This window comes from Ammospiza caudacuta, chromosome 9 (genome assembly GCF_027887145.1).
Source record: "Ammospiza caudacuta isolate bAmmCau1 chromosome 9, bAmmCau1.pri, whole genome shotgun sequence".
Taxonomy (NCBI): domain Eukaryota; kingdom Metazoa; phylum Chordata; class Aves; order Passeriformes; family Passerellidae; genus Ammospiza; species Ammospiza caudacuta.
Window position 1 is genome coordinate 23,895,162 of NC_080601.1, and position 27,897 is coordinate 23,923,058.

The window sequence follows — 27,897 nt, forward strand, 5'->3', positions numbered from 1 at the left end:
CCGTTACACCCTGTCTTGTCACTGTCCCTTGGTAAGAAGTTCTCTCTCCAGCTCTCTAGCAGCCCCTTAAATTACTGGAAGGCTGCTGTTAGGTCTTCCTGGAGCCTTAAGGGGCTGAACAGCCCCAGCTCCTCTGCAATATCCATTAGTGAGGCACTTGTTGCTGTTCTGGTGCTTGTGGTATTTGCTCAAATACATCAATATCATGGTAAATATCCCAGGGAAAGGAGGGCACTTCAATGTGCTGTTGATGGCATTCTTGGCCTCCTCAAAACAATGCAAAAATATTACAACTTTTGCTGTTGGAGGGCGATCAGGCAACAGCTGGGCCCTTGAAGCACCTATGAAAAGAAGACTGATGTAGTCTGTGGACATGTGTTTACAGACTTGGCACCATCAAGTAATTGTGATAAGTTTCATTATACTCTGTTGTCTCTCAATGGAAGCTGTAAGTCAGAGGATATTGAAAATGGCAGGTTGATGATTTGATGCAGGGTGTTTGACCTTGAAGCAATGGATGATTATGTTTTCCTCTGATCTATATCTGATAAATTACCTGCTAGTTTCTCAGATTGGAGCGTAGTGAGGAGCAGTGGTACTCAATATCTTGGCACAGACTCTAGAGTGGTGGGGGTTTGGTGGGGATGCCAGGCGTGCTGTGCCCAGCTTGTGCCGCTGAGCCATGAAATAGGCCCAGCAGTGCAGCTGGAATGAAGCTGTCCCCTCCTTCTGCACCCGTCCGAGCCTCATGGTGAAGGGTTTCATGTGCACCAGCAAAGAAATTTATTCATTTGTGAAGAGAGCTACAAGTCTGATCTAAAGCTCTCTAAAGTAAAGCGAAGGATTCCTGCTGATTCCTGAGGGTCTGGATTAGGCTCTGTGTGACCACACTGGGACCAGGGTAGGATGTGCAGCATGTGCCCTCCTCTGAGGCGCAGAATGCCTGAATATTTAACAGCAACATTGCTCTGTTTGCTGCTTCATCATTTTGGTATTTAGATTATGAAGGGTGATGCATAAATACCATCCTTTCCCAAGAAAAAAACTGTAGCTGATTATTTTTTTTCCCAGTCATATTGCATTTTCCTTGTCAGAAAATATTTTCCAGGTTTTTACATACAAGAATTACTGTTTAATAACAGTTTGGGTTGGGGGGAGGGAGAAGTGAATACACCAGATGGAGCTGTCGCTCTCAGGCTCAGCATGATTCCATGACAGAATGTGTGTTTATATTTGAAATCCTTCCAAGGATATATTTTTGCAATAAATTTATAACATTTTTCAGTGAATCTGCTGGAGGGAGAATAGACAAAGGAAATTAATACAAAAAGAAAAAAAATAAATAAGGAAGTCTTGTAACTACTGCTTTATTTTGTTACAGGCCATAAAAATATAAATACAGGGAATGCAGAGAAGTTCTCTAAACAAGTAATGCATCAAAACCACAAACAAAATCCTGTGAGCCTTCCTGAGAGTTTCACATCAGCATTAAAAGTAAAGCAAATTACCTTTTATGTGCATTCTTAATTTCGGCAATATGAACACACCTATAGATTCAGATAGCTCAGAAAATGTGATTTCATAATTTTTTTTTTCTTTTCAATGCTAGAAACACCTTTGTTTTTCTCCAAAATTCCTCCAATTTTCTTTTAAATCAATGAGAAGTTTTTTTAAGTCTATGAAACTGCCTTAGTTTTATATAAAATTCCTTTTGGAATATTGGTGTAGCATAAACTTCTGAATAAGGTATCAGCACTGTCAGGAGATCATAATTATACTGTGAGACTGGCTCTGCAAGTAAAAGCTTATGTTTTTATTGAAACATAAAGATTTCATGCTAATAAATGCAGAGCACAATAAGTAAGCCAGTGACAGCTATACTGGTATTTTTAAAGCTTATAAAACCAATCTTAATTATATAGTTGCTCTGAAGTAAAAAACATTTTGTAAAGAAAACAAGGAGAAAAGAAGAATTCTAGGAGTGTAGCAAATTTTGTAGATAATTTTATTGTTGCAGTGTCACCATGCTAATTCTTTTTTCTGCCTTGAGAAATGAGGAAAGATTGAAGTAAAGGTTAATTTTCTTTTTAAGTACTAGACCGAACTCATACATAATGTAATTTAATTGGAATTTCACTGAAGACAAATTTGGTTCGTTATGTCAGACTTGTAAAATGTGAAATGAAAGTGAATTAACAAACCTTGAACTCAAGCTAGATCATTAAGCTTTTGAAGTAAAAGGAATGGATTGCAGTGGGGGAATGTTTTGGGTGAAATCTTGTCGCCATTTAGTTTTGTGGTCAAATTTCCATTAATATCAATAGCAGCAAGATTTAATCTCTCAGCTCCTGCAGTAGCCTATTTGGAAGGTTATTCCTCATTCAGGACATTTGTTTTACTGCATTAGTAAAAAGAAATGCCCTTCTTCATGCAAAACAAGGGGAATAAAGTCAGAGTTACAGACCATTAGCTAACATCCTAATTACAATTGTCATTAAAGTACATTTTTCTGTGGTAGTGATGATCCAAGAGATGCTCTGATGTCAGTGATTTATAGAGAATGAAAGGTTGGTTGACCAGATTTAAGATGGACAGAATTATTATTGATTAATTCAGTCACACTTGACTTTTAGGGTTAGTAGCCATCATTTAGTTTAATTTTAAGCTTTGGAAATGTGGTAGCCAAATATCTGCTTTGAGAGGGAAGCAGAATATTTCTGTGGCCAAGGTCAGCCCTTGTGCAGAGACACCTTTCCTAGCACAAGCAGGAGGGTATCCTTGACAATAGCAGGACATGGACATTGATGGATACACACCGGCATCCCCACATGCCAGAAACTACTGATGCTTCCTGGGTTGTGGAAGAGAAATAGGCAGAGGGGAGGTGTTCAGAGAGGTAAAACGAGAGGAAGAGATCCTTAAGGGTTGCTGCACACTCAGCAGCCTTAAGAATAGTGCTGTGATTGCATCTCTTCTGCCTTTTCCTCAGTCAGAACCCAGAAATTGTTAGCTAATTAGTTTTTGTTTGTTTGTTTTTGTTAGTTTGTTTTTTCCTAGAAAGGAAAAGAGATTTATTTATTTGAAGAAAGGATTTTTCTCCACATTAGGGAAAGAAAGTACCATCTTTTGATCTTTTGTCTTATCATGTGTCAGGAAACATATTTAACATTTTCTGGAGCATCTCGCTCTGTTTCATTGTGAAAGAGAGAGGCCATAAGTAATGGAAGAAATCCTTCATCCTGACAGTCTGAGTTTCTCAGGAAATAAAAATGAAACCTATAAACTGTCTGCCTTCTCTTCATAAAATTCTGGATATCAGAGGACTTTATTATTTGGTCAATGCTGCCAGGGTTTTAGAGAGCTGCTGGCTGCTTGTCTCTGTGCACTTCATTCACTGCTGCTTCATTTTCTCCCTGTTATTTCCCTGTGTCATTAAACTTCTTGGTGTGTTTAAAAATAATTTGACAAAGAGCAAAGTAGTCCCCCGCAATATTAATTCTGCAACCAAGTCTGTCTGCTTTACAAATTGATGCTAGTGGTAAAGGCTGTTTCCCCTGCTTATGCCATGTGGAAAATGTCAGTGTGAAAGAGTAGCAAGTGACATTCACTGCAGCCTGGATGTGGGGTAGAAACTCTGACTAGCTCTAGTGATTAAGTAGCCTACACATTTAGGTATTTTCCATTGGTTGCCCCTGTGCAGTGTACTGCAAATTCATTTAAATGTAGAGTTATCTAAAAAAAAAAAGGAATTTTTAATGCTTATATTTTTCCATTTTTCTCTTATCTTTAGTTGTTTTGTCCCAGTACTAGAAATTATTTTTGGTCTAATGAATTTCCAGGATTCCTTGTTCTACACTGTAATTGCTATTGATGGAAGTTTAGCTTTGTCCTGTAATCTGTACAAACAATTTTTTTCTCATCTAGTTTTCCCACCAAATATCAATTTGAGCAGTATCAATTCAGCTCATGTTCTGCTGCTGATAGATCATTTCTATAGTTCACATGCAGGCATTATAATAGTCCCTGCAAATCAGACTGTAGCAATCATTGTTTGCCAGATGTTTTTCCTGTTAATTTCTATCCAGAATTTCTTCTGTTCTTATATATAATCAAGGCCAGGTAACTAAATGCATCACTCTTACTGATTAAGGAAAATGCTCAAATATCTCGACTAAGGCCGGAATAGGATGTTTCTGTCCAGTCTATCACACTCTTAAATGCACAGATTTTCTGCATTAATTTTGCCCTCCTCCACAGTAGCAGCTGATGCTGCATGTAGGGCTCTTGTTCTTTTGTGTCTGTCCTAGAGAAGGTAACAGCTTGTTATGTATTCTGTTCAGTAACATTCTGTTTGTTCACAGTTTTTTGCAGCTGGCACTATCATTTCAAGCAGTATATTAGCACTAATCAATCATAGTTTATATGATTTAAAATCAATTTTAAAATATAATTCATGAATGTGTGCAGAAGTGGATGAGTTGTGTTGCTGTCCTGACTGAAACCCATTTTGGTTATTCCCAAGACTGGTCTTACACATAAAATTGCTTTCTTCTTTTCAGGGCATGCTATGAAAACCACCATATAATTCACTGCTCCTTCAGTTGTGCAAGCAAATACCTTTGTGTGTGTGAATACTGTTCTTGAACTACTTTGTATCAAATACAAAGGCAATGTAGCATGAAATGATAATTAGGGATGTGGTTATGAAGATACACACATGCTTGTAGGTTTGCTAGCCTTTGTGTGATTGGATACAGGGAAAAAAGGGCTTATCATTCCATTTTTGGTGTGAAAATTCTTTTATGTATTTTCATGACATTTTTTATTGTAATTGTTGAACTCTTTCCCTGTGGCTTTTGGATAGTGCAATGGAATAAGTTTTTGACACATCTGCCAAAAATTTTCAAGCAGAAGGACCAAGACCAAAAAATACAGGGAACTGTTAGAGGTACTTCATGTTCTGAAGTATTTCAGATTTGGCACATCAAAGAAAGTGAAAGAATTGAAGGACTGGATATATAAAGCAGCAGAAAACCAGTGTGAGTTTGCCTTTTTCTAGGTGCTTCCTAGTCAGGACATCCACATGTTGAGGACTTGTGCTCAGGATTCTCTATTGCCAGTGGGGATATGACTCTGAATCCTGCCTTTCAGGAGAATTCCTGTCTTTGAGGGATGGATTGCCCACAGACCTGTACGACCTTGATCTATTTTGCATGGAGCAAAATTAGGTGAAAAGTGAATGAGCATGGAGGCAGCCTGGAGATTGGGAAATGCCCATTCAAGTCTTGGCATTTGTCTCAGTTTCCCTGCTTTGGTGAACATGTCAAAATTATGTCTGGATTGGATCAGCATCTATGGGAATTGGCTAAGGGAGCAACCACATCACCAGCTGGCTGTTGAGTGAATAAAGGATGGTGATTACTCTTCTGTAGCTGTTTATAAATGTTTTCTTCACTCTAAAATGACTCCAAAATTAAACACTTAGCTGGATGAATTAAATCCAAAAGAAAAAGTTTTCTATAATTTTACCTGCAAGAGGGGAGAAAACTTGATTTCTAATTCATACAAAAATTTCCCCCCCCCCTACTGAATTTAGCTACAGACAGAAAAAGTCAATAGAACATTTCCCATTGTCTAATATCCCTAATCTTGTATTGAATAATCTAATGTTTTCTGTGAAAACTCTGTGTTTTAGAGCTTATCTGCTCTTAAAGTTTTGTAGTTTTTCAAACTTACTGCAGTAGTGAGAGTAGTAGAGACACACATCATTTAGAAAGACCATTTTTAAAAAAATGACAGTGCCATTGAAAACTCCCTGTAAGAACTTACTGCAGAAAAGCAAAAATCCCAGTAATCACCAGATAGACTGTACTGTCAGTCCAGCCAATGTGAAATCACCTGTTTTTCATAGCAGGATGACAGGAGCATTATTATTTTCTTGCCTGCTCTTCAAAGGTTTGTATTTTGGGCTCATGAAATGTACTTTTTTTTTTTATTTTTAAGCTATTTGCCATGTGTGTCACTAACTCTTCTTTTTTTTACCCTTGTTAGGAGCAATCTCAATCTCCTCCTCTGAATACACCTGCATTGGAAATGCCAGCATTTATTGGAACAAAAGTATCTCAGTATTCATGCCAGAGAAAGACAACTTTAAATAACTACAACAAGAAATTCACGGTAATATTTATTCTGTCTATAAAATAAAAGCTGGTATAATTAGAATAATTACTATAATACTTGCCTCAGTATTTTCTGTGGCACCCTCAGCAAATTCATGAGTAAACAGGCAGCATAATAACAATTTAAAAAGTTATAAATCTGCCATACTTAAATTAAAATTGAGTGCAAGCTTACTTGCATCCTCTAAGTGTTGCTGAAAGCTTAACACAGTGGATCTTTAAATACATTAACAGCTTGTAAACACATGAATTTTTAAAACAAATGATAGAATAACATTCCAAAAATGTCTTTTAGCCTTTCATCACAGTCTTATTTGACAAACTGGAAGAATGATAAACAAAGTTGGGTTTAGGTGAGTCCAAGGTTCTTCACAGTTGCTGTGCTGCCTTTTGGTTTGCCCAAGTTCAGTTCTTCAAAGTATGGTACTAAACTTCAGATTTTCACAACTGAGCAATTATGAAAACAGACTGCATATAATTACTTTAGCATCACAAAACCCCCTTTGAATTGTCTACTTAAATAGAAATCTTGGAGACTGTCATATATCCTAGTTAATGCCCATAACATTGCACATTTCAGAGGGTATGAAGGGTCTGAGTCCTTGTGTCTAAATTCCTCTGGAGTTCTTGTGCTTAATGGCTCCTCCTGGCTCTAAATACTCAGTGACCACTACTCAAAAGGAAACATTTCTCAGAGACTCTAATGTAGTGCAGTCTAAATATATCTGGCATAGTTACATGCATATGTTTCAACTATAACATCAAACACTTCCTCATTTTCCTAAAGCTTTATTATGTGTTTTGTTATTATTTATAATTTTCATGATTCTACTTGTGTGTTCCTGTAAATACATACAAATACTGCAAGAAAATATTATTTGTAAGATTCATATAAAAAGAATAGCAACAGATACCAGTTATTGGTGAATATAAACCCTTTGCCAGGTAAATACTAAAACGTTTGGGGTATTCAGAACTAAAGATAAACCTACAAGGAACTCAAACATGTCTTGATCTGGGAATGCACAGTTAAAAATTAAACAAACTAAAATTTGGCTTGTAGTTATGCTTTGAAATAATCAGAAATTACAGCAAATATATGCTACTGTTTATGGTAGCCAAGTAGGTTAAACTGTTTGCTTATTTACAAAAAGCCCCCTTTGAGCAACATGATGGGAATTGAGTTTTGACCCTGTTTTGAGCCTGAGGTTGGGCTAGAGACCTTCTTAGGTCCCTTCCAACCCCAGTGTTACCAGTATTCCCAAAACTGCTGCTTTTGAAATGGCTGCATTTCCCTACCTCCTGCTAGAAAAAAGGGCTGTGATTGCAACCATTTAACCTCTTGAAAGCAGCAGTTCTTTTTCACTGTTTATAAATATCAAATACAAGCTGCTGTAGGGGAAAATGTCACACCAAACATAGTACGACTGAAACATTATGTAAAATACCAAACTTCTTGGAGAAATAGGAAGTAAGTGTCTTAGTTCTACACTTCCTGAAAAGAGTAGAATGTGGAATCTGGCTCTTTGCTGAATTTTCTATATCACAACATTTTGTCAGACATTCTAAAGGTAAAGAATTAAAAGGAATGTGACGGATAATGGCAAAGGAAAATGTTTGCTCCCAGAAGGCACAAAGTTGTTGATTTAATTGTCATTAGCATTTAGACCACATTTTTAGAGTGGTTTCTGTTATACCTGTGTTTCACAGAGGCAGTCCCTAAATTACTTCCAGCTTTATCAATGCAGCAGTCTTAATGTCAAAGTACAGCTTGTATTTGTTGAGTGAATTTAGCTGAACACATTAGAAGTGGGGCAGTTTGATGATGGGAGTATGGAGATTCCCTTCTGTTACCCTATTTATTAAACATTTCTGGGTAGACACTGGATTTTGTGGTGACAAAAGTGTCAGTTTTTCGTCTTCAACATATTTTGAGAGTAACTTCTCAGAGTTCATGCTGTGTTTTGTTTCTGGAGGTGGAACTGAGTAAGTTTATGAATCTGTCTAGAATCAGCATCTTGACAGCTGTAATGGAACTCCTCAGGGCTGTTGTCCTTATTCCTCACAGCCAAAGCTGGCAATGACAGCAGAAGGGTTGGGTGTTTTTGGGCTGCCAGAACGGGCCCATGCCTTGGAGAACTGCCAGTTAGTCTGCCTAATGTCACAGGAGCCTGATTTTTAGATTTGCTGTTGTTTTGTTGGCCTTGTATTAATCCTGTAATTCACATTCTCAAATAAAAGCATTCCAACAGATTTCTCAGTGCAGGCACTTAGCAAATGCACTGAAGCATTGGTGTAATTCACTTGTGCATGCTGTGAGCAGCCAACCATTAAATGACAGATTTTCCTTGGGTCAATACCATACATCCTGAAAATTGGGTCCAAACCATCTTGAGTTATGTGTTGATGGTAGCATTTTGTTATAACATGGGCCAGGCTTGTTCCCTTTTCTTGCAGATTTTCTGTTTTCTTTGGTTAGCTTGTTTTCTGATCATGCCCATAACAGCGGTACAAACCTATTATTTGCTAATGCATCCTTCAATGAATTCCTGGATTCTTCCTTTTACTGGACTTTGCCTTGAGATGTTGTATCCAGTTCCCCTTTCAAATAAGTAGGAGTTACATTTGAGAAAGTGTAGTAATTACATTGGAACAGACACTAATAGGCAGCAGTGAGGGTGCAGCAGGATTTATACATCCTGGTTTCTTGGGAGAGGTACTTTAGGGGTCTTGATTTCTGAAGAAATTGATAATTAGTGACCCTTTTTAATCTTGAGTCCTGTTCTGCATATATTTCATCATGAAAGTCTCATTAAAAAAAATAACAGATATTTGGTGACAGCTCATGAAGAAAAGCTGGTGGTTTAATATACTAGGTACAATTTCAATGTTCAAATGTCTCATGTTTCCTGTCTGTTGTAATAATCAGAAAAAAACTTGCAGAAAGTTACAACAAACCAGTTTTACACATGGAAGAAGCTACCGAAGAGTTGACATAAATTGCAGATGTCAAGGTTTTGTTAGTGCATTCAGTATGGGGCAAGTCCTAGTCAAATAATTTATGAGCTGTTGTGTAGTAAGGCTTGTGGTGTGAAGAACACACTAAGAATGTCCGATGCCAAGGAGTAGACAGTGGAACCATGGTTCAGTTGATGGGGTAGAGAGGCAACTGCTTCAGGCTCAGTCTCTGTGCGGTCTTTGGGTCCCAGTGTCCCCTGGCCTGGGGGCAGGCAGGCTGGGAACCCCTGCTGGGGTTTTGCTGACCTGGCTGGTCCAGGAATGCCCCTGAACACATCACCCTACTCACAGGTGAGCTGTGGCTGCTCACATGGGCAAAGCTGCAGAACAAAAGAGCAGATCCTCTGAGTAGTGTCTGTACCTTAGCAAGTTTCCTTTATGTTTGTCTTAAATATGAACGTTATTATGGAATATAATATTCCAGTATTGTTCTCTGGCTTATTTGTAGCTATCTTCTCTCTCCCACTGAAAATATACACTTGGAGGCTGCATTGTGTTTTCTTGTGCTAAAATAAAAGGAGTCATTCTGCTGTGCCCAGGAGGGGATGTTGGATTTGAATACTAATATCAGACTGCAATAAAATTCAGAAAGACATTCTTCTGTGAGGAAAATACAATTTAATTCTTACAGAAGAAACTAATTAAGTCAGAGGCAAATGGTTCTGTGATTCTAAGGCTTCTTGCTAATGCTACTGGATGTTACTTTGCTTTGGCTGTTACTCATGGTAATGAGAATGTGGATGTTTAGCACAGGAAAGATGCCTGGTTTCCTTTCCACTACGTTAGAGAAAAATAAAAAAGAAATATTTCTTTCTTCTTTTGTATCTTCCAAAGAATGTATCAATTATGCCAATGGCTCAAGCACTTATTATTATGTTATTATTATTATGTTTTAAAACATACCTCAGAAGGTCCTCATTTTCAGTTTTATAATCAACTTTGGAGCTGTGTAGTAGAAAGCCACTAACTGAATGGACACTCTTAATAACATGTAGTGTCCCACTGACACAGCTTCCTTCAGCAAAAATCTGCAGACTGCACCTATGAATTATGATGTGAATGTGTGCAAAGTGTATGCCTATTCAAAAATAATTGATTGTTTGGTCTAAGGAGTAAATATGTATTCAGATTTTTAAGATAAATGGGAAGGTGCTTTGTAAAATAGAGACCACAATGGCATCTTTACTTTTCAGCAGTTTAAATTTGTGTGATACATCAATCTATGTTGCTTTCTTTGACCATATTAATGTATGTAATATATATGTATTTTATATTTCTTATTACTCAGTGTATCTATCATGCAGGTCATTGTTTTGTGATTAACACTCTAACTGCATTTCTGTGCTGTGTCAGCAGACATTTTTTCAAAGTTGTATTGTTTTCTTTTATAATGTGGAATAATATTAAAACTTCTCAGAATTCCTCTATGTTTCAAGAAATGAACTTGTTATTGTTTCTTAATATGAGGAGCAACTGGAACTAATGTGTTTATTTCTTGTAATGGTGTTTATGCAGAGACCCTGAGATCATGCACATTATGCTTTTATTGTTACTTTCTCAGCTCCTTTGTTTTTCTAGCTGATGTAAAATAACATGATAAAATCTTAGGATCTGGGAAAGTGTTGGGCTTTTCAGTCCAGATACAAAACCAAAAAAATCAGACTGAACAAAAAGGAGTAATTTCATTTATTTGGAAGTAACTTTTGTCAATAATGCAGGTTGGCCTAAATTGCTTAATTCTTCTTGAAATAAGCACCTGAAGTATTTTTCTCTCTCTCAGCCTATACAAAGGTCACTCACATGCCAGATATCTCCTCCTACCAACATACAAAATTGAGACTTACAGAGGTGGAAGAGAGAGGAAAATCATTTGAATGAAAGCTGCATTCTAAAACTTTGGTTGCTTTTGAATGATCATCAAACACTGATGATGCTGGTGTAATGAGTAGTGGGACCTGTCCTTTGGATTTGCAACCTACTAAATAAACAAGTAGAAAAGAGTGACTGAGAGGGAAAACAATTTAACTCAAATTGCTGTTCTGAGTATAACAGGTTCTCAAACACATACCATGTAAGATTTTTGGGGATTTTAGTCACAATTTGCTATTAAGCTCTTTGGCTCTTTTAGCTAATTTGTGCTGCAGTAATGTTTGCAGACTCAAGTAAGGTAGGAGCCTTTTTTATGAGAGATGCTGTACAAGCACATTGTGAAAGCATTCAAGCCCTGGAGTGTTCGCAGTCCTAATAGAGAGTGAATGGTAGGGAGGTGTGGAGCAGTTTTCCAAGCTGGCAGCAAAGTTGTGAGTGTAAGACAAGTGTCTTACATAGCTGTAAGACAAGTGCCCTCTCCATAAAGCTGTAATAAATTCTTTACAAAACAGATTAGATTTAAAATATGGGGGTTTTAGATTTAAAATATGGGGGTTTTTTGGTGTAATATTTATAATTTCTGTTCTAGCAGAGTCTTAAACTGAGTTTATTAAAGACTGTTTTGCAAGTAGCAATGGACCAGCTCTGACATTGTTGTTGAGAATAGTATGAAATAGCACATGGGACCACTAATTTGTTTTGCTTTTCTGCATGACTTGTACTCTGATAATCAGGCTGAATGTTACTGGGTCAGCTGTTCAGCAGCCAGAAAGTAGCATGGTCTTACTGATTATTTTTTTCTGAGAATCATTCTCATATATTATTTGAGAATCTTGCACTTTTTCTTGGTTTCACAGGAGTGATTTTTAGTATTCATAGTATTTGAGTTTGCATTTTTTGCATATATAAGATGATTACTGGTAACTTTGATGATGAAATGAATGATATTTTATCTTATTAGTTCTTAAATACCAGATATTAAATGAGAATCAGAATTCCTGTCTATATCTGTCACCTTTCTTATTTTTAACACAATTCCGCAAAATCTTGGGTCTTGGATCTGATCCACTGGAACCTGGAAGTGCATTTAAACCCCACATTTTTGCCTAATCCAAGTCTCACCAACAAACATTCCACAATTTCAGAGACAGAAGTAAAATTTTCAATAACCAAAGAACTGAAATGTAGCCCAGCTCTGTTACATATTTAATTAGAGCAGACCTTGCAGAGTACTCTGAAGCTAATGAAATTCTAATGCGCTGGAAATCTCTGGAAATTTACTTTCCTTTTAAACTGTACTTTTTAAATAGGTAATCTGAATATTGATCTGATTGATAAAGTGAAGGTGAGGTGCTTCATGTAAGACTTATAATAGTTTAGAATAAATGGTCAATAACTTTCCTTTTTATATCACCATAAGTTGACTTCACCAGACATCCATTAGATTGTAGATTTTATTAAATAATATTAGGTTTTTGTATGCTTTTCCCCTCTAGAATATTACTCAATATGAGCTATACTGTTTAATAGACAGCAAGTCCAGTTGCTGTCTTTTTTTAATAAATAAATGTTTTAATAAAAAGAATTGTAAAAGCAGTTTTACGTTAAAAGCCACCTGTAATTAGTTGCAGCATTTGCAGGCACTGTGGTTTTTTTGCACAGAGAATAATGAATATTCAATACTCTTTAATTGTTTATTTTAAACAGCTTAATGAGCTTCACAAAGGCAGGAAAACACTGAAAAATGTAAGCTAGAATCATAAAAATGCTTTGATTATATTTTCTCGCTGACTATCAACAGCCTCTGAGTGAAATGCTTCATGTGGTTGTGTTTTTCAGTAGTGATGGTGACACAGCTTTTCTGAGAGCTGCCCTCCTGGCAGTGGGAAGGGGCTGACACCTCTGTGCAGCAGGGCTGGTGCTGGGATGTGCAGACACAATTATCACAAGGGCTGATTATTCAGTGTAGAACACTTCATGATTATTCAGTGTAGGACACTTCAGATGTGCATGTGAGAAGCTGCCTTTTGGCAGTGAGAAAAAACATTCCAGGACTTTTTGAGCACTCTAATCAAGAAGATGGTTTTGCAGCATTGGTTCCCTCTCAAAAGCTGATACTCTACAGTGGCAAACAACAAAAAAATTCCTCTACACCTTTGTGTGGTCTGTTCCCTGCATTTAATTTCTAAAATTCTCTGCTGTTAATATAAATATTTTTTCATATATTCTGTGAGGGAGATAGACCTCATTTGGATCATTTAGGAAAAAAACAGCTATATGGACATTCCTCAGGTATTTTTGAGTGCAATGTTAAATAAACCAAACCATAAAGAGCCATAAAGAAAATGTGTTTCTATTTGAAAAATGAAGAAAAGGAGAATTTGTTCCCTAAATTACCAAGTAGAAGAATGGCTCAAAAAGATGCAGGTGGTTTCCAGTACTGCCACAGATTCCTATTTGGTTGTGTCTGAAAATGCAAACGTTACATGGTGATCTGCTGGATTACCTTATGGTTGGGCATAATTCTAAAAATTATGGCTCTATTTGACACCGATTTATAAGATCCACATAGAATATAGAAGGCAAACCTCACAAAATGTTTTCAAGTTTGGCTCTAAAATACTGTTTTAATGACACCTGGAAAACTTCAAGTTGGTAGAAAATTGGTCTGCTTTTTTTTTTTAATGAACTCTATATTTTCTATGTAGTGAAAAGGAGTAATTCTTGAATTAGCATACAAAGTAACCTTTCTAAGGAGCATACTGAGTATTTTAAGCTTTTATTAAACTTTAACTTTTTTTTTTTCTCTACCTCACCCTGTCCCAGGATGCCTTTGAGGTAATGGCAGAAAATTATGAGTTCAAAGAAAATGAAATATTCTGCCTGGAATTTTTAAGGGCAGCTTCTTTGCTGAAATCTCTTCCATTTTCAGTAACCAGAATGAAAGATATCCAAGGGTTGCCCTGCATGGGAGACCAAGTCAGAGATATCATTGAGGTAATGTACTTCTGAATTATCTGCCAATGGATTCTTTTACAGGTCAGCATTTACAGGTCACAGGGAGGAGCACTGCACATCTCTGTGTGTGTACAAACCTCCTGCATTTCCTGTAATAACAGTGTGTTTTCTATGCTTCTAAGAATGAAATGATTTTTGGAAACCTTTTGTGATAACACAAGGGTCAGTCATGGAACCCCCACTCTTAGGAATGAGGGTAACAAGTGAATAAATACAAGGGAATAAATAAAGCAGTATGAGCTTTGCATGGAATTTCTAAGGGCTCACTCTGATTTCGATGCAACAGTTAAACTGTTAATAGTTTTGTTCATGTGACTTCTGCCCTTGGCAACATCACTTCACTCACCTGAATGCTTTATTAGAAATATATTTTTTGTGGAAGTGGTAAATATTTTAGTACTTTAATGCTAAATCTTACCTTGCTAGGTTATAGCAAGTTATATATAGTTGTAGCAGAGCCTTTTAGCCCGGTGATGGATGAACTCTACATTCCTACTGGAACTTGGAGTATTCCCTGCATTTTTCTTCAGTTCTTAGCCTTTTCAGGACCCGCATCTGAGTGCTGCTGTTCCAGCAGGTAGCTGCTCAGGGGTCATTGCTGAGTGCTGTGCTTTGCTCTGGGTCCTCATTTCCCCATTCCACCAGTTAAGAATGCACCCTCTGAAGTGCTTTCAGTACTTCCTGTGTGGGGGCTGGGATTGCAATGGAGATTCCACAAAAATAGGATGGTTTTTAGGGGTGCTATTGGTGGTTTTCTTTGTTAGTTTTATTTTTAATTTTTATCAGAAAGACTAAAAGAAATGGACACTCCAGAAAAAAGGTATTTGTTCTTGCAATGGTCTTACTTTTGAGAGTAGAAAACGTAACCAAATAATGAAATCTAATTTTTAGGACAAGTCATTGATAGCTTGTGATAAATAACTGCTTTCTGGCTGCGACTTTATGAGTAAATAAGTACTGTGAAATATATTCCATGGTCCCAGTTTCTACTTCATCCTTGAGTAAATTTATGAGTAAGTAAGGACTGTGAAATTTATTCTGTGGTTCCAGTTTCTCCTTCATCCTTCAGCAATTTTCTTTCTTTAGAAGGGTTGCAGAATTTGATCCTAAGGGAATAAAACAATATGCTTGCTAGGGGTTCTTTATTGATTAATAAATATTGATAAAACTTGATTTTAGATTATTTCACTAAATCTTGTAATTGTAGTAAGGTCTTAAAATGGATTTTTAATTATTTTTAATAAATAATATTTTTCTTTGTTTAGGAGATTATTGAAGAAGGAGAGAGTTCTAGAGTTAAAGAAGTGTTAAATGATGAGCGGTACAAGGCATTTAAGGTAAATCCTTTGAGTTTTGTTGCTGCTGTTTAAAAATTTTTCTCCCTTTAGTAGAACTTGGACAAGGCCATCCATGTTATTATAAAGGGAAAACCAATATCTAGTACAAAGAAGGATAGGTCTTGAATAAAAAGAAAGGGATATCGAGAAACAGTGACAAGGAATAATGTGAAATATCTTTCTATTTTTAATTAATGTGGTGTATACATAGTTACTGTTAAGTAATATAATGCAACTTACACTTTGCTGTAAGTTTAATGTGATGTTAGTTTCATTTTTGCCTCAGCTGTTTATACTTTTAAAATTACTTCATTTTATTCTGGAATTAAGAAAAAAACAGATGAAGAAGATGACTCAGATCTGTTGTAATTCTCTTTTGTGTGAGGCAGGAGGACTGGAGCTGTTTTTTCCTTAGGCATGTTGTAGAGCCTTATTCACACAACTTCATAGTTGCAGGGAATCTAAACCACATAAATACCGCAGTTCCCATTACTGAAATATATATTGAATTCTCCATTGGAAGCATGCAGGATGAACAAACATTTTTAAAAATTTTATAGAGATCAAAATTTTTGATCTCTATACTCAGTCTTCAGAAAAATTAAAACAGAGTAAGGATTGTTTAATTCTCCCTGTTATCACTCACTTTTGCTTCAGCTATCCAAAGGCTCTTCCATTCTCTCTGACCTGCAATGGAAGGGTGTTCAGTGACAGCTGTTGATGTCATCTCTAGTGATATTCAAAAAGAGGTGTACATTCACATGTATAGTAGGATTCAAGAAGCAGTCTTTCTTATTAATGCATGATTGCATTACAGCATGATTGAGGAACAGCTATTAAATCTCCAGGGTTTAAGAAAATCTCTTGGAGATTAGAAAAAAACCTATTAGGAAACAAATTATCTCAAATATGCTTTATACCTTGTTTCACATGCAAAATTACAACAAACTTAGGTGGCTCTACTTCTTAGCTGAGCATACATCTCAACATTTTGTTTAAATTAGTTGTGACCAGTTGTTTCCACTGATTTTTTTATGAGATTCTGAGAAGAATCTCATATTAGTGAATTCTTAGATTTTCCTGTTTAGCATAGTCTGGTACCTGCTGCTTCATTTATCACAGCTCGAAAGATCACTGCTGGCCCCAGGACCATGGTTATCAAATGACTGAATTAAATTATAGCCAATGTTTTAGATGCAGGGACATGAACTGACAGAAGTGGGTGCTGCAGAGAGTGAGTTTGTGTGATGGGTTTCACCAGCTGAAAAGAAATGGGCTCCCTGTTACTTGTGCTGCATGGCTGGCAGCATCTCTAGCATCTAAAAACATGCTAAATAATAATGGATCTAAGTATAGAAAGAAAAAGCCACAATTTTATTTTTTCCCCTAAAACTTTGGGTGTATAGAATCCTTTTTCTTTAGTTCTTTCTCTCAGCATTAATTAAGTCTCCTAGAATAATTTAAAACCCAGTAATAGACCCTTTCGAAAATATTTCAGCACTCACAAAAACATTAAGAGGTGAAAATCAAAGTATTAAAAAAATTATATCCTTTTATAAGCACCCATGATTCAGACAAAGAGTAGGTAATTTCACACATTATATACAAAATGTAGGGCAATTCCTATTTAATATTATCAATTATTTTAATTTTTCAATTTTAAAATCTTAATTATTTCAAAGGAATGAATATCTTCACAAAACCACAAAATAAAGCCAGGATGTTTGGGATTCAGAGGTTGTAGATTCAATGGAAAAGAGCAGTTGTTCATGTCTTACACAGTTACTCATTGAATTCCATAGAAGTACAATGCAAGGTGGAGAGCTACAGCATTGACAAAGTGAACATAAAGAACGTGCTTTTAGGCAAACGTGAAAGTTTTCCCTCTTCTTCCATATGAGATAGCAATCCAGTGAATCATGCTTACAGCTTCTGCTTTACATCCTTTTGTGGGTAATAACTTAGTGAACAATATGACTTTGTTATAGATGGAACATGACCACACAAAAATTTCTGGTGGACTGGAAGATTTTGGCATGTTTTGTTTGTCACTTTTTTGGTTTGTTCAGGAATGTGTGGGTTTTTGGTTTTTATTTTGTTTTGTTTTGTTTGTTTGTTTATTTTGATGTTTTGGTTTTTTTTGGCTTTTTTTCTTTGATTTTTTGGTTGGGTTTTTTTTGGCCTTTTTTTTTTGTTTTGAGAGCTGGTAGCGCATATAGCACACAGCCATAATGTCAGTCAAATTCTGAAGATAAAGTTGTGACATCTCTTGTTCTATCCCATCAGTGTCAGGGAATCGAGCTATCTAATGTCACTGTTTGATTTCTATTAAGAAATGGAGTAAAAATAAAGAATACTACCCTTATTTCAAACCTTAGTTAAAAGTGTACATTTTAGTAAATTATACAAAGGTACTGGGACTACTGCTGTATTTTTGTTTGGATTTCATGTTAATGAGAACTGCCCATGTATAAAACCAGTTCTGTTGAATGTAGTCATGCTACAAGGGAAGGGAAGCTGAACCTGTAGGTTTGTATCACACTATTTGTCTTCAGTGTAGGCTTAACTCTGCCATTGCTTTCCCTGAGAAACCTTGTTGTTGCCTACTTATTATTAATTCACTGCTGCTTTAGAAAGCAGCACTGAAATGCTTTTCTACTGACCTTAGCAATTCACTTCAGTCTTTGGAGTGGGAGTGAAGACATCTGAGAAATGGTACAGAATGGGTCTGCGAACTGTGGAAGAGGTAAAAGCTGACAAGACCCTGAAGCTGTCAAAAATGCAGAAAGCAGGTAAGGTGAGAGTGTCATAAAAACTTGTATCTCAGTGCTCTAAGAACTTGATAACAGAGTCACAGGGGAAGGAAAAGCTCATTTCTGTTCTCTTGCTGCAGTCTTGGAATACTGAGTTATTAGGTGGAAATATTTGGACCAGCTGAGCTTCTAATTCAAAATTATGTCATTCAAAACATAGGAATATGCATATTTTTAAATTGCTTGCACAGATACCAAATGAAATCTCTTATACACAAAACTATTAATGATTCATTATTGCACAGGTTGTGAAAAAATGACAAAATTGGGAAAGCCCAGAACTACTTTTCAGAGGAGATCTGTCTCCCTCAAGGCAGCCCTAATTTACTGATAAATCTAGACTTGTAATAAAGTACTTATAAATTTTTTTCTACAATCCTAGTACATCTTAGCTTTAAAATGTTAACTTGATCACGAGTAATATTCCTTCCCCATAGATTTTGTGTGTATGCACTGTTTCCCTAAATAAATGAACTAATTTAAACAAAGAAATGAGTTACATTAAGGAAAACATATTCTATAATATGACATTAAAATAATGTAACTTTATTTTACATTAAATTTGTTACCTCAGGCTCCCTTGGATCGAATTTCTTGTATTTGTGCTTCTTTGTCCCTCTTTTACATGTCATTTTACATGTCATATTCAAATGTGAAGCAAGCTGCCATACTGGGTACTTTCAACCCAAGCTCTATGATCAGAAATAAGATAGCTGGGATATTTCACATACTTCTGGGCTCTATACTTGTGTAGAAGACCATTATTTTGGGAAGACTGCCTTTTGAAACAGTTCATACAAAAATGCCATTGATGGGAGATGATAGGGAAGTCAGAGTAATTTATAAATATTCAGGTCCTAAGAAAGTGGAGAATTATTGTTATTGCTGTGTTGACAAATTACATGACAAATTGTAATGACAAAAATACACATAAACTCTATGGACAAAGATGAGGGAAGAAAGAGGCTGTCTTTGCCCTGTGTTCCCTTGTACCCACACCACCTGTGATTTGGGCCTTGAATAATGCTGTGTATATTTTATTATTTCTGTGGAGTGATCAGCACTTTTCCCCTTTGATTTCCAGGGCTTCTCTACTACGAGGACCTTGTTAGCTGTGTGTCTAAGGCAGAGGCAGATGCAGTGAGCTTGATTGTCAAGAATACTGTGTGTACATTTCTACCAGATGCTTTAGTCACCATAACTGGTGGTTTCAGGAGGTGAGTGAAAAAAAATGAGGTCACTTGGCTGTTTTATGCAGGTGCATAAAAAAGGATGTTTGTGTCTTGGAAAAATCAAAGAAGCTTTGTGGGAAAGTATCAGAGTTTGTTTTCAACATTTTTGTGGGTTTGTTTGTTGGTTTGGTTGTTTTTTTTTTTTTTTTTTTTGAACAGGAGAGCAGTTCTATGACAGTCCCAGGTTCCTGTTTTTTGTTGCTGTAGATGGTTAGTTTTACTGCATCTGAATTCCCAAGGCTAAGACTATTGTAAGGCCATGCTTGAAGGCAGGCTTAAGGCAGTCTTGGTTTGTACTGTTAGAACTATACTTGGAATAAACAGCTACTAAAATTACTATAAAGCACTGACTAAATTAAATATATACTAACATCTGTATAAATAGGATGATCTCAGAATTCCTTTCCTGGTTGATTTTTATTACAAATAATTTTGATCTTGCTCTGCAAAACCAAACCCAAAGCTGTTTTTCAGAAAATCTATTCTTTCACCACTTATTTGAGAGCTTTCTTACAGTCACACAACAGAGTACTGAGACTGGAAATGGTCTTCAGGAGTTCTGCTTTCCTTGCTCTATTCCCAGTCCCCCATTATGTCCTCCTTGTGCTACATGTTATGCTCTTAAACAAAAAAATGTAGTCAGTTCTACCTCTTGCTGCTGAATTTCATACATTGTAAGACTTTGAATATATTTTAAATATAAAAGTATCTTTGAAAGATACTTATTCTCATAAAACTCAAAATATACAATTCTGTGACTCTCATGCATCTAAAACTGATATGAGAGCAAAAGACAGAAGAATATTAATAATTAATATATCACCTGTGTGTTTTAATATTGTAAACCTAGATAGGTCAGACTCAATCCAGTACTAAATTAAGGCCTTTTATAATTTATAATTTCTACAGTTCAGCGATTGTGTTGAATATTTTTATCATATTTGTCCCTTTTCATGATATTTATAATTATTCCTTGGATATCCCATATTTATTGTGGGAATGTTAGTAGTCTCCAGCTACATAATTTCAGTAAAACTGTGTGGTCAATAAGAAGCATTAGGCTAAGTAGGAACCCTGACCAGAGGTTTAGGAACAAGGTGAAATTTTATGTTCAAAACCTCAAATGTCATCATTCTGTGAGTCTTTGTTTCAGGGACACGTGGTGTCTCTCAAGAGAGTCTCTGTTTAAGGGAATCTTTATTCAGGAGACTCTCCCCACTGATGCAAATCAGTCAGAGACCTTGTGTTATTGGTAACTTGGATGCAATTGATTAACACATCTAGATGGGTCAGAGCTTTATGGGTTATTTACTGAAAAGTCCCAGTTTCATCTAATGTAGTGTATTTGTGAGCTTTGTTGGTAGCATAGTTTGCAAAGTTTGACTCTCACAAATCAAATTAAAGCCTTTAGTCTTGCTTATTGTCGTGGGGAGATATGATAGTCATTCTCTTTTTTATTAATAATAAGCTTTTGTATCTCTAAATGGGTGTAGCAAGGCAGAAGAGAAATTATTTAAGTACCTACTGATGCCTACTAGTGGGTAATTCTGTTACTAATTACATGCCTTTAACTGTACAAGAATATATTGAACAATAGGTTTCAATATGTCAGTCCTAATGGTATTTTACCAGCCCATGGAAAAGAAATGCTGCAGTGCAGGATTTGCAGATAACTTGATGGATTGAGATGCCTCTTTCAGGCCCCTGTATTTTAATTGCTGAGTTGCAATAGGGTTGACTACATCTGTTCTTTTTTGCCTGTCTCCTGTAGTGGAAATGCTCTTCAGCAAGAAGTTTGTATAAGCTTAGTAGCTCACCGTTTTCAATTACCAAATTATTTTTTGTTCCTTTCATCTTTATATAAATATTTTCATAAATAGGCAAGCCATATCATTTAAACAGTTCCCTCATTCTACACCCTGTACACTGCTGTTATAAGAGGAAAAGTAGCTCATGATTGCTCTGAATGATCTACCCAGGACCCAGATTTGCCTTGCTTTGTAGTCCTGTTTCATAGCTTGGGAAGAAATTAACAGTTGATTGTTTTCCTCCAGATTTTTGATTGGAGAGTTCAAAGTCATGAGTCTCATAAACCTTACTATGCAGGAGAACTGGATGGATCAAAACAAGCAGAACTTCCATAGAGATCTGCAGCTATGGAGATTCAATAGAAGTGAAATATGAAAGTAGAGATGAAAGTTACATTCTTTTCCCCAAATCTATTATGTACACACATGGGTGCATATATTTGTTGTGTTACTAAATATTTTCCTTTAAATGTCAAGAAATCAGATGATGCAGAGATTCTTCAAATCAAAATTAAGAAGCATAGTACAAAAGGTAAAGTAACTGTTAGGTTTTGTTCTGTTTTATTTTAAATCCCAGCAAACTTGTTAATGGACTTTTCTTTGGATTGATTAATCTTTCACCTTTTGTATGGCTTATTTTCCTAGTCTGGTAAAAAATAAAAGAATCATGATGGCAACCCTTCATATCTTTCTAATTTGAAATAATTCAGGAGCAGAAATTAATAAATTAATGAAGTCTAGGTAAGTTTATCCCTCATTACTTTCCTATAGGAACTGCTGTAAAACATTCCTTGAGTTTCAGTGAGTATAGTTTCAATTGAGATGTTGGGAGAGTTTTTCTTTTTCTTTTTGTTTTTCTGTCAACATTTCCAACACTTATCTGGGTCATTTTGAAACAGAAATTGCAACATTGTAATGCATGGAAATACAGAAATAGAGGAACTGTAGTTATAAAATAAATCACACCCACATGGTGTGGAAGGTATTTAATTTTCTATTCAGGTAAGGTGTCAGGGAGGGTGACTGCAGAGGAAGAATCAAAGATGCTGATAGTGCAATATAAATCATGCCATGGACAACGTTATTAGAAAGACTGAATTTGCAAAGTCTGTTTGAATTGGCATAGTATTATTTTCAGTGCTCAGCCTTTCTTATTTTGTGATTTAAGCTAATGAGACAAATTCTGAGGTGGAGAATAGCACTTCATAGGTTACACAATTCCCCGAGGGTGAAGTATCCCTTCCCACATAAACAGGGGCATTGGGATGGGGAGAAGAAACACCTTATTCTAATCAGCAACATCCCTGATAAATAATGCACTTGTCCCAGCTATATCCAAGACAGGAGTGTAGTTTAGGCTAATGTGTGTTATCACTTTTAAATGAGTTAAATTGTGGACCTGACAACTGCTTTTTCCTGTGGATATTAAAAGAGTAATTTTATTCCATGAAGAGAATTAAGGAGATTTCTGTAGTAACAGCATTAATTCATTTTGTGGATATCACTGCATGTTACAGAATATTTTATTCCTATTAGCAGTATGTTAATGCCTTTAATAGTAATACTAGCATTGTTGTAGGGTCATTAGTAGTGACAAGGCACTGGAGCATTATGGTATTCTGTAAGATCCTGGTTTTTAGCTAACTTGATTTAGCTGCTGATACTTGGTTTTGCCCCAATATGTGATCTAAATTGTAGGTTTCATAAGAGCTTGGAGGAAACACTGTATCCTATATGTAGTTTATGGTTTCAGTCTCTTTACTGGTTGCTCATATCTCAGTACTGATACCCACAGCCTCCAAATTTGGCTAGAGAAGTTCAGAAAAGGATCTGGAATAAGAATTACGTACCATAATAAGAATATTATATATATACATATATAAGAACTGTGTTTTCAGAATGGTTTTCTGTGTGCCCTGTCCATCTGATTCACAAATTATTTACAAATTAGGGTTCAGTTTTATTGTGCTGGATGTAACAGTTGTGGTTAGCTCTGCAGCAGTTGAGTTCTTTCTCTGTGTGAGGGCATGGGTGCCATATCATCTATAGGCACTTATTTTTTAAAAAATTATTTAGAGATCCTCTTAGTATTATGATTTCACTTGTCCCTTTCTCAAACATTTACTTAGACACACTCTTGTTGGCTTCTCCAACCTTAGCCTTTAGAGAAAGTGAAGTAGACTAAGGAGAGGTTTTGTTTTGGGTAATTTTTCATATTGCAGTTCTGAAGAAGCTGTTCAATTGTCTTGGGCATTGCATCCTGAAGAATAACTAGTGTATCTTGTCTTGTTTTATCTTTAGGGGAGGTTAATTTTTCCATGCTGTATCAGTCTTTAAGGAAGTTTTATTGCCAGTCTCTCTTATTGTTAATTCTGTCCTAACATGAACCTGAGTGTAGATCACTATCTCCTTGCTTGAATTTTTTATTATCTTTTAGAAATGAGGATTTGATACACTGTAACATTTGTAGATAAGAATTATTAATAGAAAAGCAATGAAGAGAGCAAAGGACATGGTGACTGTGTTTGTCAGGCACCACAGCCATACTTTTGGATATTACAATGCAAAAAATTCTTTCCTGTGTGCAGTGACATTTCCTACAAGGCAAAGGAATGCATAAAGTAATGACATGGGACAGGATTCTGCTCTTTCCTGTTCTGTACCAAGAAAATAATTTAAAGATATCTCTTCTTTCAATCTTGGAGATAAGATGAAATAGCTGAGACAAAGAAAGACTTTGAGAGATTATTTTACAGGTTCATGCAGTGATAAATAACCAAGGTTATTGTGGCACCTTTGTTTCAGAAATAAGACTTCTATATGGCATGAGGAATCACATTTATCTAACTGTGCTGGCACATGCTCATAAAGGAGAGACTGTGAGATTGAATGTCTGAAGAATATTACACTTTCCAGGCTTTGGAATATACACAAGACTTTGTGCTTTATTTAATCAAGCTTGTCGTGTGAATTCTGGCTGAAGTTCTTGATAACTCATAGAACATCTGATCACAAGTTCTGATCCTGACAAAAGCTCCATTTGACCTTTTGATATTGGATATTCCTAATAACTTTTGGAGGCTGTAAATGTTCTGCAATGAGGTTAGAATTCCTGACATAACACCAAATTTTTTCAGGTTCTTGAAGTAAATGTATTCGAAGTGTTGTTATACAAATTATTTTCTTTCTCCTCAGGTCTAGGATTAAAATAGTGTAAGGACTAACTTGCTAAATTAATATAATTAATTTTGCAAAAGATTCTTGCAGTAAGATTTTAGGCAAACTCCAAAGCAGAGATTGCTTATTCTACTTATACTTTGGTTTTTTTCACTCTGCAACACAAGGTAGGAGAAGATACAAACTATATCCAGGTGCTCAAGTCCAAATATAGTAATTTCTGCTCACTTTTTTTCTACTGCTGTTGAAAGAATTAGATTTTTTTATATGCTGGTATTTAATATTTTCCAGGGAGAAATCTGCTATAAAGGAGTTGTGAGGCAAGCTGCTCGCTGAACATTCAGGCTGATATGGTAGTTTGCACACACTCAAATTTAAGCAGATCCTGGAATAATCCAGCAATCATTCCAGCAAAAGACTGGAGAGACTGCTTGGCTATCATTCATGAGAACAGCCTTTCCTCTGATAAACTATAGCCAGCTTTGGACGAGAGTTTTAACCTGGAGATGTTCTAATCTGATCTGGGTGGTTTTAAAGCTTAGTAAAACAGCTTTGCCTTCCCAAACTCCCTAGGATTAGAAATGGTTGAACTTGAGGTATTGATATACTGCAAGTAAAAATATTCTCTGGCAGGAGTTAGAAGCACTGCAACTGTCAAAGAACTAGGATCATCACAAGTTTCTGCTTTTAATTTTCTGTAATCCATTAATATTTAAGTTGAGAAAGGAGAAAATCAAATTAATGGCTAGCCAAGTCAATTTAAAAGATAATCTATTGAAGTAATTCAGATACTTCCTTTTGTCATTAGAGCTTTGATTATTTTTCCAGTCATTTCATCTATTATTAGCCACAATGAATCATGAAGTAGAAACTGATGAATAAGGTATTTGGGAGTCACTGACAAAAAGAACTTTGTAAGAATCCATGAAACTTAATAAAAATTGAGCATTCAGCAAGGCATATACTTTGAAAGTCTTTCAAAAACTTGTTGATTCAAAGCTTTTTACATGCCCTACATTACATGACCCTTTCCTACTTTTACAGACTTTTTAGCTCATTAGAAGGATGCTGTTTTGCTATTTGCCTCTCTTATCTCTAAAACTAGTTCAAGTGGTGGGTCAAGCATAGAGCTGGAAATGGAGGTGGCTGATTTCTGCAAATCCAGAAGTTTTACACTCTGTATGTAGAGCCAGAAAATTCCCTGCCTTAGTCTTACAGTTTCTATGATCATCCTTTACCTTCTGGAATGCATTTGTAAGAGCCTTTACAGTGTTTAATGCTTTCTGTTTCCTATCAAGTCTGATGGTGATTGCTAGTAAGCCAGAGCAATACAAATAATGTTATAAAGCAAGATATGAAATCTCAGACTTTAACAGTCCCAAAATGATACAAAGTCTCTTGTATTGGTGTTTTCTTTTCTTTTTAAGCTTAATTGGAAAAAATGAGATTAAAAACCAAAACTAAGGATTTCTATATAATTTCCAGGCAGTCAGTCTAAAATTTTAGTTATGATATATGATCAGATTTGTTACCATTTTAATCTAGACAAAATTTTCATTTGAAACTGATGAAAGTTTTTAAAGTTGCTGTGTTGATGGATGCTTTGTGCTATTAACAATATTTGTCATTACAGTGTATAGGGAATATTAGAGTGGAATTTTCAAACTGCAAAGGCAAACTTGTGGTGACAAAGCAGCATGCTGCAGGTACACTACTAGAAGAAGACAGAATTATCTCAAAAATAGGTTTTTTCTTTCCACATCTTCATGTCATGTTCATTGATATCCAAATGAATTGAATGTTAAATGAAAAGCAAAGTGAACAATTACTAGAAGACTGTTTATATCTGAAGGACGAACAGAATGACAGCTAATAATGTTATTTAAGCATTTTTTCTCCTTTTTGCTTTTTTTTTTTCTGATTTGCCCTGTAAGGTCACTTTCAATCATTTTTGCTATGTAAGGGTCAGCCATTTGGCACTTCTAGGTTTCTAAACTATATGGAAATGTTTGTAGAACGCTTGCCACTGCATAAAACCAAAATGTTAATGGCTTCACTAAGTCAAATCAAATTTTAATGGCCATGGTTTAATTTTTCTTTCCGCCCATTCACATCCTTTAAGCAGCATTAAATGTGATTCAGTTGTCTTCTAATATCACAGCTGACCTGAATAGCCTTTTCAATTAGACTTTTAGATGAAGCAGATCTGATACATTCTAAATAAATAAAGATCTCTTTTTATTGGTTAAATCCTGATATTCACAGCTCATTTAATCCATTTATAGAGATACAATGTCAAAAGGAGAACCTTTTTTTTGTGCAATGCTAGTGACAATGTGCAGAGATGAGACAAAAAATTCACATCTTTGTTTTGTCAGTGAATGGAAATTAAGGAAGAGTAATTCAAAAAGATCTATTTAAAACTTTAAGAAAGATGCATGACTGAGAAGTGATGAAATTTTTTTGAAAAGGAGTCACACATTAAAAGCATTTTATGAAATGGTGTGAAGGATAGTCAGTTAACAATGCACATTCTCCTCAGAAATTTATTCTGACATCTTACAAATAATCTTAAACCTAAACAGTAGATGTCCAATGTTTTTAAAATTGGTTCAGTCTGTACTAATGTAAAATGTTTAATTCTTTTCATGGATTTAGTGTTTACAACATAGTATGCCTTTTACACACACAAAAAGTGATAGAAATTGTTAGAAATCTACCATAGTTTGTTCAAAAGCATCTTTGATGTTTCCATAATTCTGTTTGATGTTTGTTCTCATTTTTGGCTGAGTGTCTCAAGACCTTCACTATGTAACAGAGATGATTCACTGTGATGAATCCTTCTCTGTGTATGAGGGCAGGCATGGGCAAGGGACTCTGTGTTTACTGCTCAGCATGGGACCCAAGAAAAGCCATCTGGGGCAGGAAGCTGGGCTGAGTGATTTGCACTGCCTGGGTTTCCTTCCCAGTGGCTTTGCTTATCGAAATGCAAGAGAGTGCTGCTGCCATTAGCTACAGTAGGTTTCAGCGCTGAGTTCAGTTTTGCCATTTTGGTAGCTTGTGTGTGTCAGATGATAACTTACAGCTAAGTTGCTTTCTCCTGATGTGAAGTCCCAGCTCTGAAACAAACACCGATCTCTCATGACGGCTGCCTCATTAGACCCACCTAAGTGGAAAGGAGCAGTGACAGCTGTCAGTACCAATTACAGCACCACCAGCTCCAAACTGCAATGCCTTCTGCAGTGCCACTCCTAAAGATAATATACCATTAGAATTCCAAAAATGTAAAACTGATTTTGCATTATTTACACAATTTTCTGGACAAGTTTTGCCAAAGTGAATGTTTTGAAAAGTTATAAAAGGAGTATGATACAATTATTTATAGTCCTGCTTTATCAATGAATATACTTAATAATGCATATTCTACTCACCATTCCCACTTTAAA

General features: G+C 35.8%; 1 protein-coding gene across 1 annotated transcript in view; it reads left to right on the plus strand.

Moving 5' to 3' along the window:
• DNTT (DNA nucleotidylexotransferase) overlaps positions 1-27,897 on the plus strand; it is an 86,750-nt gene that overhangs the window by 16,566 nt on the left and 42,287 nt on the right. The window contains 6 exon segments of the mRNA XM_058810760.1: positions 5,798-5,817; positions 6,101-6,177; positions 13,893-14,063; positions 15,350-15,421; positions 18,090-18,213; positions 19,319-19,451. Coding sequence (XP_058666743.1) covers positions 5,798-5,817; positions 6,101-6,177; positions 13,893-14,063; positions 15,350-15,421; positions 18,090-18,213; positions 19,319-19,451 — 597 coding nt within the window.